At 45.2% G+C, this 14,986-nt stretch overlaps 1 protein-coding gene across 3 annotated transcripts in view; it reads left to right on the top strand.

Moving 5' to 3' along the window:
* SLC39A14 (solute carrier family 39 member 14) overlaps positions 1 to 4,648 on the top strand; it is a 48,240-nt gene extending 43,592 nt beyond the window's left edge. For all 3 annotated transcript variants that reach the window (XM_054717221.1, XM_008151490.3, XM_028160624.2), the window contains one exon: positions 1,700 to 4,648. In XM_054717221.1, the coding sequence (XP_054573196.1) occupies positions 1,700 to 1,846 (147 nt within the window). In that variant the 3' untranslated portion in view covers positions 1,847 to 4,648. The remainder of the gene's footprint in view (positions 1 to 1,699) is intronic.
* Positions 4,649 to 14,986: the final 10,338 nt, after the last annotated feature.

Below are 14,986 nucleotides of genomic sequence, written 5' to 3'. Positions count from 1 at the left end.
TGCCTGCCTTGCTGGCCAGCAGCGAGAGGCCTTGAGTCATAGCTCCAATCTCTGGCCCCTTGCATAGTCGCTCAGTTTCCCTAAGAAGTGACAATAACATTTTGATAGCAAAATACATCTTTGCAAGTGTTTTTAAGGATCACAATAAAAAGTTTATTTTTATCAAAGCAGTTACTTTTAGCCAGCACCTAAGCACATCCAGGACGACATGCATGTCGTATTTTGTTTTACCTCAGTAGTTGTAAAGTATGGTTGACCCTGGAAAAACAAGGATTTGAACTGTGCAGGTCCATTCGTACATGGATTTTTTTTATTTTTTTTTTTTCAGTAAAAACCTATACTGCTTTCAGTCTGCGGTTGGGAATCCTTGGATGTGGAGGGCCTAGTATATGCTTTGTTCTAAGCCATTTTATATAGTGGCCTTGAGTTGTCCATGGATCTTGGTATCCGTGGTGTGGTGGGGGGTCCTGGAATCAATCCCCTATGATATTGAGGGAGAGATAAGTTTTGTGAGAGTCAGGTTACTCGTGAATTTTCAAATGCACAAGGGTCAGCACCTGTTACCCCCATTTTCAAGGGTCCGCTATAATGTAATAACCTTGTAGAAAGGCTATTACATTATAAGTTCTAGAGGCTATTACTGTTAATTTTCTTTGTAAACCAATTGGTGTGTGTGTGTGTGTGTGTGTGTTTATATCTTAACTAGAGGCCCGGTGCATGAAATTCATGCACGGGTGCGGTCCCTAGACCTGGCCGGCGATCGAAGTATGAGCGTCTGGTGTGGAAGGGCAGGTCCCAGCTGACCTCTGGGCCCCTGAGGCCCCGCATGCCCCCCCTCCACCTGAGTCATCCGGCCTCTGCCCATCTCCCTCAGCACCTGGGAGCCAGGCAGTGGCCCCATCCCCCACTGCTGCTGCTGGTCACCATCTGAGGGGCGATCGATATGGGCCAGGCCCCCGCTCACACCCGCCTTGGTCTGGTGCCGCCCACTCACCTGCTCCACCATCCCACTGTGGTCCTGCTCTCATTGGGGCCCATCAGAGCCTGCAGCGCCTCCATTGCCACCTGCTACCAGTGCTGACGCCCGCCATGTTCCTCACCGCCCCCTGGTGGTCAACGCATGTCATAGCGAGTGGTCAACCTCCCTGTCAGCTCCTGGTTGAGGGGACAATTTGCATATTAGGCTTTTATTATATAGGATTATATATTATATAATTTTCACCCAATACTAATAATAGCTATTATAATAGTCATGTTATATACTAACTAGAAGCCCGATGCACAAAGATTCATGCCAGAATGGGCCTTCCTTTCCTTTGCTGCCAGCACTGCCTTCGCTCTGGCCGGAGCCGCCTTTCCGGCTGCCCAGAGGCCCGGAGCGGCCGGGGGCAGGGCAAAACGCCTGTGCCCCGCCCCGCCCCCGGACACTTGGCACCTGTGTATGTAAATTAACCCACCATCTTTGTTGGGTTGATTTGCATACACACTCCTGATTGGCTGGAGGGCATCGCAAAGGTACCGTCAATTAGCATGTTACTCTTTTATTGGGTGGATTGTTACTGTTACTATATTAACAATATTAATAGAGTAAGTATGATAACAGTTATTAGATATAATATTGACATTGCAATGAATTCTCCTGGATGTACAAAGTTAGGAATGGAACTGCAGCTCTCTTGTTTTTTTCCTCCTTTCTCAGTTCCCTGAGATGAATGAAGTCGCCCTGGAGGATGAGAAGAAGGGCAGCATTCTGGTCCCCTTTGTCATCCAGAACCTGGGTCTCTTGACTGGCTTTGCCATCATGCTGCTCCTCACCATGTATTCAGGACAGATCCAGATCGGCTAGGGCCCTGCAGGAACCCAAGGAACTGACGGTTGGCCCCTTAGCCCTCGGACGCGGCATCCATGAAGCGCCTCGGGAGAGGCAGTTCTGTTAAAAACTGTGACACGGACTGTATTTCTCCACGTAAATGTCAGTTGTTTTTTTAAATGCTCTGTATTAATAATAAGCTGCCTGGTAATAGTCTCCAGGTGGCACCTCTCTCCTTTCTTCTCCCTCCTTCTCAGAGTGACTCTGGAACCTGAATGCAGCTTAGCCGACAAGCCTCATTTTTTCCTCTGGTTACCCTGACCCCTTTCTCTCTGAACCAGTGCTGAGAGATTTGGGATCCTTTGCCCCAATGCAAAAACATAGGTAGCCGTTATAACCTGGTTAGAAATATCAGGAAGTGAATCTGTGGTTTCGGGCCTATGAATCTGTGTATCCTGGACCTCAAGATGACCCATTTTTAAGTGAATATAGTCCTATTTTTTTTTTACAGAAAAGGTACAGGAGACAGGAGTTCCTGTTCTTCAATCAGTTCAGTTGCCTCTTCTCTCAAAGAGAACAGAAAGTTGGGACAGGAGTAGGGCGGGAGGGAGGCGAGGTCATCCTGAGTGAGAGGGAAGGAGAACCCCGGTGTGCGTCCGGTTCGGACAGCTGCTTGTGCCCACGGGAATGCTGATTTTGTGGCGGCACCTGGTGTTGCCTGGCCGTCCAGCAGAGCTAACGTGTGGGTTCAGGTACCTGGGCCTCCCCTTCTTTCAGAGTAACTCTAGTAAGAACAAAGGGCGGAGAAAGAAGGCCTGCAACAAACCCACTGGTTTGCTGTGATTTCCGCCTCCACTTCCCCACTCCCATCGTAGCTGCCTCCCTAGAAGCACATTCTGAGCACATTCACGATGCTGGCGTTAGAGGGGAGACTGCACAGTTTTCCTCCCCTGGCCCACATGTCTTATGGAATCAGAGTGCAACTTCGATCGGGGTACCGGAGAGGAATCAGTGCAGACACCGTTTAGGACTTGATAATTGCACGAATAAGAGTACGAATCGTAGAACTGTGAGATGTAAGGTCCAGAACTTTGGTTGGGCTCTGCAGATGTGTGCAGAACAGAGGGCCCGCTGAGCACACTGTGAATGGGTTTTAACGGGCACTGTCTAGGTCACCCTTCCTCCCTCGCCCCAAACCAGAAAGGGCGAGTCCTGTATTGATATTAATTGCTCTAGCTCTCTTCAGAAAATGGATTGGTAGACTTGTCCGCGAGCCTTGGCACTGTGGAGCCCTCTTCTCAGAACTCTGGCTTCCAGGGGAGCTAATCTCCAGGTTCACTAGGTGAATTGATTTATTATTATCATATTGATAATGTGAGACTCTTTAGCCACTTTGGGGAGCCAGTCTCTCCAGAAGCCTTTCTTAGTGGTGCCCACAGTTGCAGCCCAGGGGTTGTGTTCGCAAACTGATTCGTGTGCATGACTGACAATTGCTGGTTCATTGCCAGCACCTGGGAGTTTTTCTCTACTACCCAGAAAAACTTTCCATTATACAGGAATTAAAAGCAGCCTCTTCTTTTGTTTTGTTTGTTTTTCTTCTTTGAAAACATCCCTCAAACCAGGAATATTCTTGAAAAGAACATGAGCAGGAAAACTGCTGGTGATACTTTAGAAGTTTTTCCTCCTTCTCTGGCCTGTTGACTTGAGAATGGGCTGAAGAAGAAGGAAAAGAGTTATCAAGATTCTAGATTAAATATCAGGTCTGTCTCCTGATAGGTTTATGGTCCAGTTTTACCAAAGAACCAATTCCTTGAATGGTGGAATCTAACTTTATGTTATCATTGTTATTGTTACTGACTCTTTGTCTTTTCTGTTTTATCTTTCTCAAGTTGCTTTCAGGAGCTAGCAGAAAATAGCATTCAAACCTTAAGATTTTGCTTTCCTCAATTCACACTGATGTATTAAATTTATAATTTTAGCATTCCCCATAGATCATTCCTTACAAATACCATTCTTCTTGGAGTAAATTAGTTAGGGCTAATGGGTTCCTAGTTTTAGAAGAGCTCAAAAATAGTGTTTAACAAACTTAAGAACCTTCCTTTCATAGACAGCTGCCTCAAAGGGAAATTCTCTTTAAACTGTAACTAGTCCAGAGGCCAGTACTGGCTGGAGCTTAGAAAGGGTAGAAAACACTCAAAGCGTGCAACTGATTGCATGTTGCTAATGGCAACAGACCTGCCTCATGAGTTGAAAATGTGGCGACTTCTTTTGGACTTGTGTTGAATTTGCTGTTTTGGAAGCATTTGTATATATTAGAAGTCTGAGGGGTAGTGAGTTTTGAGGACATTTGCACCCCTGGCATTCACGTCATCTACTTCTATCCCTGGATGGACCAGCTCCTATTAACAATAGCAGTGAACTGGGACCAGGGGTCCTGCCGCTTCTCACCCTCGCCCTGCCATGCAGGTTGCCTCCCTTCTTAGCCTCCAAAGGCCTTTTGTGTCTAGTGTCAACTTGAGGCTTTCCTTCATTGATCCTTCACCCTGGATTTTAAAAAAGGCCTCTCTGTTTGGGTATCATATGACCTGTTTTTAGTAAGTCTTCTTCCAAACACATGGTAGTATGCTGGAAATCTGCTTAAAAATGAAAAGTCTGATTTTTCCAAGAGCGGTTAGGTTTTTATTGTTCCTATTTCCTTTTATAGTTCTGCAGTTCCATCACAGTATTTTTAAAAATAACTCAGGAGTTATGACAATAAATTAGAAAAGAAAATAACTTAAGTTATGGATTTTAAATGTTTTGTTTGTAAGATTCTATAAATAAAGCTATATTCTGTAATTGTTGAATCCCGATGTGTGATTTTTTTTGGCAATAATATGTGTGTAATGGAGCCTGTTAAACACAAGGTGGCGATGGTGTCTCATTTGACTTTAAAGCTTTGTTTTACTGGTCCAGCTTACATTTGGAGAAGGGATTTTAGAAGGAATCTTAAATATCATAACATGCTCATTTTAAATGATTAATTTATCTTTTATGGGCCTGTGACATCACTGATGTTGCATGATAGAACTGTGGTGTTTCCTAAAGAGCTTTCCATTTCACTTTTCTCTTGTTATAAATCCACGATTTAAAACTTGAGTAGTAATTTGGTTCATGTAAACCACATCTCCTGTATATCTTACAGGAATAAGTCCTGTCATAACACTTAAGTTATAAACCTTTTCTTACTTATCTTTAGTCATAGGACCAGGAATTTGTTTGACACTAAAAATGAGCAGTGGGATAAAAGAATTGATGCGATCTTAATGCTATGGTACAGGTTCCCCAATGATTATTGTTGCTGAGTCCTCTCACTTTTTAAAAAATATTTTTATTGTTTTTTCACTGAGAGAGGAAGGGAGAAAGAAACGTCGATGTGAGAGCAGAACATAGATTAGCTGCCTCCTGCATGCCCCCTACCAGGGATCGAACCCAAGACCCTGGCATATGCCCTGATGAGTAACCAAACCAGCAACCCTTTGATGCATGGGATGATGCCCAACCAACGGAGCCACACTGGCCAGGCAGTCCTTCCACTTTTCAAAACTCGCGTAATAGATGAAGTGGTTCATATCGGTCTTTTAAGTTCCACTAGCTACTATAGTAGACTACAACCTGCTGTTCAGAATGACAGTCACTCTGTACTTTGGCTTGTGCCACCTCTAGAGAGCCTTCCCAGTCCAAGTCCACCTATGACTGGATTACCCACCAAGTTCCTTCTGGGTGAAGCTATATCTGGTTTCTTTCTGTGATTGCGGCACCTGCCACCCAGAAAGAATGAAAAGACCAAGTGAGTGAATGTAAGTTCCGTGTGTGTGAGCCTGGGCTCCTTTCCCTCTGGCAGCAGTTTCTGTTGTGTTTTCCTGTCACTGATGTTGGTTCTGCCTGTGCCTTGTTACCTGGTCCTCCTTTACTTAGAAACAGGTTTGAGAGCTGATTGTGGAACAGAGCTAAGCAAAGTAAATAGGTCATTAAGAAGTTTAAGACTTTGATCGAAGCCATCCTATCTAATAAAGAGGGAATATGCTAATTGACCATCACTCCATCACAAATATGGCTGAGGCCAAGTTCCCATAAGGAACCTTAACGAGCAATCAGCAGGGACCTGAGGCTATGGCCTCCCCCGCCCCAGTGGGGCTTGACAGGGGACCTCAGGCTGCGCCCCCCGCCCTGGAGTCAGGCTGGGGGACCTTAGGCCGCACCCCCTGCCCCAGTGCCAGGCCAGGGGACCTGAGGCCACGCCCCCCCGCCTGGCAGGGCTTGATGAGGGACCTCAAGGTGTACTTCCCGGCTTGGTGCTGGGCTGGGGGACCTCAGGCTGCTCCCCCTGCCCCAGAGCCAGGCCGGGGGACCTCAGGCCACACACCCCCCCTACCCTAGTACCGGGCCAGGGGACCTGAGGCTGTGCCCCCTGCCTGGCTGGGCTTGACAGGGGACCTCAGGCTGTGCCCCCCACCCATGCTTCTGCTTGTTCTTTACTATTCAGTGATGTTAGATCTGATTTGAGCAAAATCCATTTCAAGAAATAATAAAGAGCCCAGCCAGTGTGCTCAGTGGTTGAGTGGTGGCCCATGAATCTGGAGGTCATGGTTGGATTCCGGTCAGGGCACATGCCCCAGTTGTGGGCTCAATCCCTAGTAGGGGGCGTGCAGGAGGCAGCTGCTGGATGTTTCTATCTCTATCCCTCTCCCTTCCTCTCTCTAAAATCAATAAAATCTTTTTTAAGAAGAAATAATAAAGACACTAAATGTGGATACAGGGCTTTTGATTTGTGGGAAAACAAATGCTCATCTATCTTAAAAGATTTTTGTACTCAGTGATCTAGTGTGAAATACCTAGATTTCTGAAGAAGGGTAAGTCCGAATCCCAGCAGAAGTAAATTTCTTTCATCCTAGAACAAAATGAATTACATTCCATTTAAAGTAGAAAAAATTGGTGATTGGAAAAGATCATAGGTCCTTATCAGCCCTTAGCTAAATGTTTAGAGCTGCTAGCCAAAAACCATTCTTCTTTCCAATATCACAACCCTTACTTGCCAGATGTCTACTCAGGGTTTATTTTAAATGAAGGGAGTTGGCAGACTACCCTTCCTGTATAACAGCAATCTTTGACCCTGGCAGTGGGTGAGATTCTGAGATGCTAGCATCAATTATAGTTTAGGAATAACACAAAGTGTTCTCACTCTGGCAATTATAAACCAGAAGTAGTTCTTCCACTAGGCTCTGGATTCCCCCTCCCCTCCTGTCTGTGGTTTGATTATAGATCTTTGGAACATGCAGATTGCCTAAGAATAAATTTAAGCAATAATCCATATAGTTTTTTTTATAAACTAGAGGCCTGGTGCATGAAATTCATGCACTGGGGGGGGGGTGTCCCTCAACCTGGCCTGCACCCTCTCACAGTCTGGGAGCCCTTGGGGGATGACCAGCAGTTGGATATCCATAGTGCTGCCTCAGAGACAGGAGAGGCTCCCACCACCACCGCTGCGCTCGCCAGCTGTGAGTTCGGCTTCTGGCTGAGTGGTGCTTCCCCTTTGGGAGTGCACTGACCACCAGGGGAAGCTACGGCGTTCAGTGTCTGCCCCCTGGTGGTCAATGCATGTCATAGCGACCAGTTGTTCTGCCATTTGGTTGATTTGCATATTAGCCTTTTATTATATAGGATACACATGTAATAGAAAGCCATCAGGAAATTCCTAGTGAAGGCACCTGACAAATATTTTGATGAAGTAATTCTAAATGCAAAATGCACTCTTAAAATATATATTATCCTGCATTTGGTTCTTTTTTTTGTGTGTGAGCACATTTATTTAACCTGGGAAACCAGAGTGGCTTTTGCCCTGGAGTAAGAGGCTGTCCTAGCTCCAGGCTTGGGTGTGGGGAGCAGACTGAGTGGACAGGAGGTATGTAATGGGGACCTCTGTACACATCCTTGGGACCACAGTCCAGGACCACCCAGTCACCAAAGCAAGAATAAAATAAGTTGCAACCTGGGTTTGGGAGATGCTGAAGAGGAAGGCACCGGTGCACCAATGTCCACAGCCCACATTTAGTGATGCCAGGTCTGGCTCACCTTCTGGCCACACCCTCTTGTCCAGTCACCCTAGGTCTGTCCCTCTATGAGCGAGGCAGGGCCCCTGTGCAGCTACTGGAGATAGCATAGGTCTTAAAGAAGTTCCCAGCATTGGCCACCATCATGTGGCCATCTGAGGTCAGTGCCAGGCCCTATGGCTCTGCAGATGTGTTGATATAGGACAGGAAGGAGCCAGGGCTCCTGGATACCTAGATGTGACTGTTGCCCAGGTAAGCTACAGGATGTTCCCACTGGAGACCACAACTGCCCATTGCCCTTGCCATGGAAACCAGACTTGAAGGGGAACGCTATTGGCACTGTACATCTTCAATGAGTGATTATGTAAATCCGTCACTACAATCTCATTCTTGTCATTCACAACCACAAAATGAGGCCCAGCCATCTGGGGTCCCCTATATCCCCCAAGATGGCCAACCAGTTTGTCATTGGCTGGAAGGTGAAGACATGTTGACTTGTTAACCACAGTATGTCCATCCAGGTCTAGGTTCACTCCTTTGGGGCCCAGGAGACTTTGAACTCCAATCTTGGTCTTGAACTTGCCCTCAGGGAAAAGGATGCTGACCCAATGGTATTGTCTGCCACAAAAATGTCTCCACTGGTGTCCACTGCCACACCTGTGAGTGCTGAAGCTGCCCAGGTGAGTGCCCTCGGACCCCGAAGTAGAACTTGAATTGGCCCTCACTGGATAAAACTGGGTACATTGGTTGTTGCTGTCTACTATCACTATGCGGCTCCTGCTAGCTGAAGGCCCACCTGGGAATTGGTGAATTCATCCATCTTCCTTCCACAACTGCCAAGGTCTTCAGTAAGGTTGTCCTGTTTGCCGCCTACACTGGACTTGGAGCTGGGCCTACATATTGCCCCCTGGTGCATGTGGCTGCCTGAGCAGTAGAGAGTGTACTCAAGGTAGTAGGACTTTGAATGCTCGCAAGCTCGCTGCTTAGCTGTCTTTTTTTTTTTTTTTATTGATTTTTTACAGAGAGGAAGAGAGAGGGATAGAGAGTTAGAAACATCGATGAGAGAGAAACATCGATCAGCTGCCTCCTGCACACCCCCTACTGGGGATGTGCCCGCAACCAAGGTACATGCCCTTGACCGGAATCGAACCTGGGACCCTTGAGTCCGCAGGCCGACGCTCTATCCACTGAGCCAAACCGGTTTCGGCTTAGCTGTCTTTAAATGCATTAAAATGTAAGAATGACACCCAAGTCTGGCAGATGAATTTTTTTTTTTTTTACAAAACATGTTAACCTTGTGGATTTTAAGGGGAAGGAAAACAACTAATTCAATAAAGGAGACCTTTTCCCCTTACGATAAAGGATTAGGTCTTTAATTATACATCCTAGTAAGGAAGGGAAAAGTCTCTTTGATCTGTATCCTCCCAGAATACAGATCATATTCTGTATAACTTCTTGAGGTTAATAAAACAAGCTCATGTGAGGCCAGTGTTTGGTTGAATTCTATCGAAAATAAATATGCTGCCAAATTCACACACTTTAAACATTTTGTAGTAGTTTTCAAAATGAAGTTCTCCCTGCCCCCTTCTTTTGAAAATCACATGAGCAGAAGAGAGATTAAGTCTAGATTTTTCTTTCCTGGAAAAACTGATTTTAAAAAATTAAATTGCTTTTTCAGTGTAAATGTTTCAATTATGTATCCTAATTAAAAGGGTAGATAAAATATAAACAGTGGATATCTCAACATTGTTTTCCTTCGGATTTAGGGTGTGCTATGTTTATTCGTGCAAATCTATTTTCCTAGTTATACTCTACTTAGCTTCATAGAAAACTATTTTGCACTCCTTGGTTTATACATTAAAATTTTGCATGCACTGGCCGGTGTGGCTCAGTTGGTTGAGTATCATCCCATGCACAGTGAGGTCGCTGGTTCGATTCCCGGTTGCAGACTCTATTCCCAGTGGGGAGTGTGCAGGAGGCAGCCAATTGATGTTTCTCATGATGTCTGTCTGTCTGTCTCTCTCTCACACATATACATATACCCTCTCTCCCTCTCTCTCTAAAAAAATAAATAAAAAATATTTAAAAATGTTTTTGCTTGAAAACTGCCTTGATTTAGCTGATATTTTCCCCCATTGGAAATGTTAAGGCAGTCTTAATAAGCAAGTTTAAATAAGGAAGTTCTTAGAAAAGTTTAAGTTTGGTGCCTTTGAAAGTAAGAAAGAATGAATGCCGCCCTGGTTAGTGTGGCTTAGTGGTAGAGCATTGGCCCTTGCACCAAAGGATTGTGGGTTCGAATCCCAGTCGAGGGCACATACCTGGATTACAGATCGAGCCCAGGCCCAGGTTGGGGCACGTGTAAGAGGCACCGATAGATGTGTCCTTCTCACATCGATGTTTCTCTCTCTCTTTCTCCCCCTTCCTCCCACTCTAAAAATCAATGGAAAAATTATCCTTGGTCAAGGATTAACAAAAAAAGAAAAAAAAAAAAGAGAAAGAATGCAAACTTACTAGCCCAGGGATGTAGGTGAAAGAGCACGGATGGGATCTTGAGTCCAAAAGAATGCATTTGTGGCAATTCCACCATTGACTGCATTGACTGGCTGTGTGAAGTCTGATAATATGTTTAACCTCTCTGCACCTCAGTGTCCTTATTTATGAGGTAGAAATAACCACTTCTATACTACCTAGGTCTGTAAGTGTAATAAGAATTACATGTATGAATAAGTGCTCTATAAGTTAAAATTCTATACCAGTGGTAATTAACATTTTGGTTTGGATTCCTTTGAGAATCTAGAAAATACATGCTTTCCCACACATTTCTCAGACACACCTCAAAACACTTCTAAATATTCTCAAAACCTTAATTTCATTTACAGCTGGGAGCAGGATGGGGAGGAAATGATTTGAAACCTCTGCACCATAGGTTAAGAACCTCTGGTCCAGACAAGAGTATGACGATATTCATTCATTCAATAAACTGAATTCCAACTTCGTGACAGGTACAGCAGGACACTGGTGAGTCAGACAGACAAAGGTGCGCCCCGTAAGGAGTGAGGATAGACACAGAGAAAAAAGTGCTACAGGTACATTCCTTAGGGTAATGGAGTAGGGAGTGGTGGGGGTGCTATAGGTAGACAGGGAAGGCCTCTCTCAGGAGAAGGCATCTGAGCTGAGCTATAAGTAATGAGGGAGCTTTGGGAAGACCTAGGAGAAGAAGGTTCCAAGCAAAAGTGACAGCGAGTGCAAGAGCTCTGGGACAGAAATGAGCTTGGTCTGTTTGAGGCCAGTGTATATAAATTACAGAATACAGGGTATAGACCAGACACTATATCTGAGCTGGACCGGGCATAGGGGGAAGAGATTTGAGCTGAGGTCAAAGAAATAGACAGGCATCTCCGGGAAAGGAGGAGACATTCCAGGGTTTGCAGCTGAGGAATGACAAATCTGTTGCATGGAAAATGGACAGTAGGGGGAGTCCGTTGACAGGATATGATAAGTGAGGAAAAGAGCCTTCCCCCACGTCCCCCCACTACATTTTTGGCCCAAGTAACTTGATGAATGCTAGTGCCTATACCTGTGGCATCTTGCCTGTGGAATGCTGGAATGAGAGAGCTATTACATTCTGTTCTCCTAGACCAGTGATGGGCAACCTTTTGAGCTTGGTGTGTCAAACTTCGCCAAAAAACTGAGCATAACTGGGGTAGTGTGTCACTTTGAGGAAAAAACATTATTTCACGATATTTATAGTTTAAATAACATAAATGTATAATTGTTATATATAATTGTATTTAATAAACCAAAAACTAAATATTTAGTGCTGACACGCCTGTCAGAGGTTCGCCATCACTGTCCTAGACTGTACTGTATTATGGAGCCAGGAATGACTGCCACCATTTTCTCCTGCTTTGTGATAATGTGAACCAAAGTAATAGGGAGCCCAATGGGGCCCTAGCCGGTTTGGCTCAGTGGATGGAGTGTCCACCTGCGGACTGAAAGGTCCCGGGTTCGATTCTGGCCGGGGGCACGTGCCTGGGTTGCGGGCTTGGTCCCCAGTGGGGGGCATGTGGGAGGCGGCCGATCAGTGATTCTCTCTCATCATTGATGTTTCTGGCTCTCTATCCCTCTCCCTTCTCTCTGAAATCAATAAAAATATATTTTAAAAAAAGTAATAGGGAGCGTTGGCAGCTTTGGGGCTCCTCAATCTTTGTCACAGTTCTTATAATAGTGGGTTTTCCCCGGAAGTTCAAGGAGGGGATAGCACACCGTTAAGAAGTTTATGCACTCTCCCCTAAATGGCCTGAATATCAACCTATAGATCTACACTGAGTGGCCATATTATTATGATCTCTGAACACATAATAATCTGGCCACTCAGTGTACTTCTCCTGAGTACCTCATTTATTTGATATAAAAGATACTATAAATCGTGCACCTGATCAGTTTTCCCCCTTTGCACTGGCTGATAGAAAGCTCAGGGCAAATAGGTGGTTGATCTCCAGCAAAAGTCTAGAATACTTTTGGTACCCATTTGAGATACAAATACACTGAGTGGCCAGATTATTATGCATTCAGAGATCATAATAATCTGGCCACTCAGTGTTTATTTATCAGTCAGCAGAACTGTTACTAGCATTTTTTCCTTACAAGTGTCTAAAGAGAGTATTAATTTGATATCAGGCTATTATTGGTAGAAAGTTGCTTTGGGCCATGTTTTTCCAATTACAACAAATACATATTTTTAAACCTGGATTTGTTCTTTTTTTTTTTTTCAGACCTTAAGACTGTCGGGGGTACAGTGAGGTTCCCAGATCCTAAAAATCGGGGATGTATGCTTCATGTAGCTATCTAAATATCCTTAAACAGCATATTTCTCTTGGCCCCTTCCATGCCCATCCTTAACTCTCCACCTACCCAATATATCCTAACGTTCCATTTCATCACACAAGCCACTGGAATAGTGAATTAAGATGGTGAGTCAGGTGAGACCTTTCAATTCACACCTTTGTCTTCTGTAAAGAATGGTGTTGACTGGCTACAACCACCTCCTCCCTCTCCCTTCTCTCCATTAAAGTCAATTATTTTGAAAAAAAAAAAAAAAAGACTACAGGGGATGGAGTCCATGCCAAGGTAATTTAATCAAAATTAAAGGCACTCATGGGAACATATGAGTAAAATATAGTATACTGTATGATGTCAATACAATGTGCGTTACTAATAAAAACATTTTATGTAGTGCTTTTCATATAAAATTAGAGATTATATACCACAAAATACCTTTTGTTCTGTGTAGCTACTTTAGAAATGCTCATTTTACTCTAGTTTAAAAAATATTCTACGGTTCTCTTGCATTTAATGGCTTCATACAAATAGAAACTGAAGCCTAGTAGAAACTAGGGTTCCCTGTGCTTTTGTTAAATTAAAAGCATTCATAATTATTTCTCAGAAGAGCTGGTCATTAATTAAGGTTTCTGAAGTGATTAGGGAGTTTCATAAGGAAATATACGAAGTCTCACAAGCCCTAGTACATGCTAGATTTGAAGAAACCTAGATTTAAAGAAATTAGTAGAAATGCCAGTTAAACGTGAATCTAGGTAATTTCAAATATTTAGTCAATTCTGACCATTGCAGAAAGTAAAAGGAAAGAGAATCAGGTTCACCAATTTGATGAACACACTGGTTTGCAATGTGGTTTTTTTTTTAACTTTTTGTTTTTAGTTATCCTGCTTATGTTCTTCCAGATGAATTTTAGCATCTATTATGCTGCAGGGACCAATTTATTTTTCATCTTTAGAGACGTGCTGTTTGATAAAGGTGTGGAGCTCTGATTGCTTCTTAAATGAAGAACTTCCTCAGGATATCTAAATAATTCTCTTGGTTGGAAACCTGAAGTCAAGACCCAAGAAAAGAGAACCAAATTCTATTCAGTCCCTGAAGTGCTCCTGCCTTGCTAGGGTGGTCATGAAGGGCCTTAGGTCAAAACCCCAAGGCACAATTCAGGGTCTGGTTCCAGGCTATCTCTCCCCGATACATAAGTCTATAGTAATGCAGATTTGGGCTTAACCCCTATAATCTTTTGGCTAGGAGCTGTCCAAAAGAATTTTCTGCTATGATGGAAATGTCCTATTTTAGCATGTCGCCAGCCACATGTAATTATTGGGCATATGGCCAGTGCACTTAAGGTACTGAATATTTACATTTTCATGCAATTTAAATGCCCATAGCCACATATGACTTCTTATTGGCCACCATAGGAACCGTTACGGCTGGCTAGCCTATAATTTGCATATACACCCTTGGATCTCAGTTTCACTATTTCATTATTACTGCTAAAGTCAAAACACATTTGACTTTGCCAGGCACTATACCCGGGGAGGGAGGACAGTCCAGGTTAGACAGTTTCTATTCTAGGCTTACAATTTAAGAAAAGGCCCGTTTTTAACCTAGAGAGGAGCCAGATGAAGGCTCTCCGGAGAGACTTGCCCCTCGTGTTCCACAGTCAACGAGCGGGGGAGGCAGACACAGCGCCAGCGCGACGGCGCGGGCGCAGAGCCGCTTCTCGCCGAGGTGCCGCCGGGCTGGTGAGCAGGTGAGTCCTTTCCAGGGGCCCGGGCCCGGCTCCAGGGCGGCCGCCCCCGCCCCGCCCTCGGAAGCGGGTAGAGGCGGCCGCGGGCCTCGGCGAAGGTCGCGTCCACGCCAGAGGGAGGTCCTCCCCGCTCCCCATTGGAGCTGGGATGGACGCGGCGTCCTTCTTATTGTAGTAACTGCCCTCAACGACGTGAGCAGTTAAACCCGGGGTTTCAGCGGGCTGGGTGAAGGGGAAGGAGAAGCCGTGGCGGGGCGCGGGGACAAGTCCATAACGACTCCAGCCGCAGTGGGCAGCGCACCCAGCGGAAAGGGCCGCCCGCAAGGCGACCCCAGGGGGACGGGAATTCGCGGCTCCACGTTCGCTCCGGCCGGGTCACAAGGTGGCCGCTGCGTGGCCGGGCCTTTCCGAGCAGGACCTCGGGCAAGGGTGCGGTGCTGCCGGCAGCGGAGGAGTCAGCCAGGGGACGCGGGCTGAGGAGGAGGGAAACCGCGGTCGGAA

The sequence above is a fragment of the Eptesicus fuscus genome, chromosome 6 (assembly GCF_027574615.1).
Source record: "Eptesicus fuscus isolate TK198812 chromosome 6, DD_ASM_mEF_20220401, whole genome shotgun sequence".
In the NCBI taxonomy this organism is placed as follows: Eukaryota; Metazoa; Chordata; class Mammalia; order Chiroptera; family Vespertilionidae; genus Eptesicus; species Eptesicus fuscus.
The sequence above is the reverse complement of the archived record's forward strand: the minus strand, read 5'-3'. Positions and strand labels throughout refer to the sequence as shown.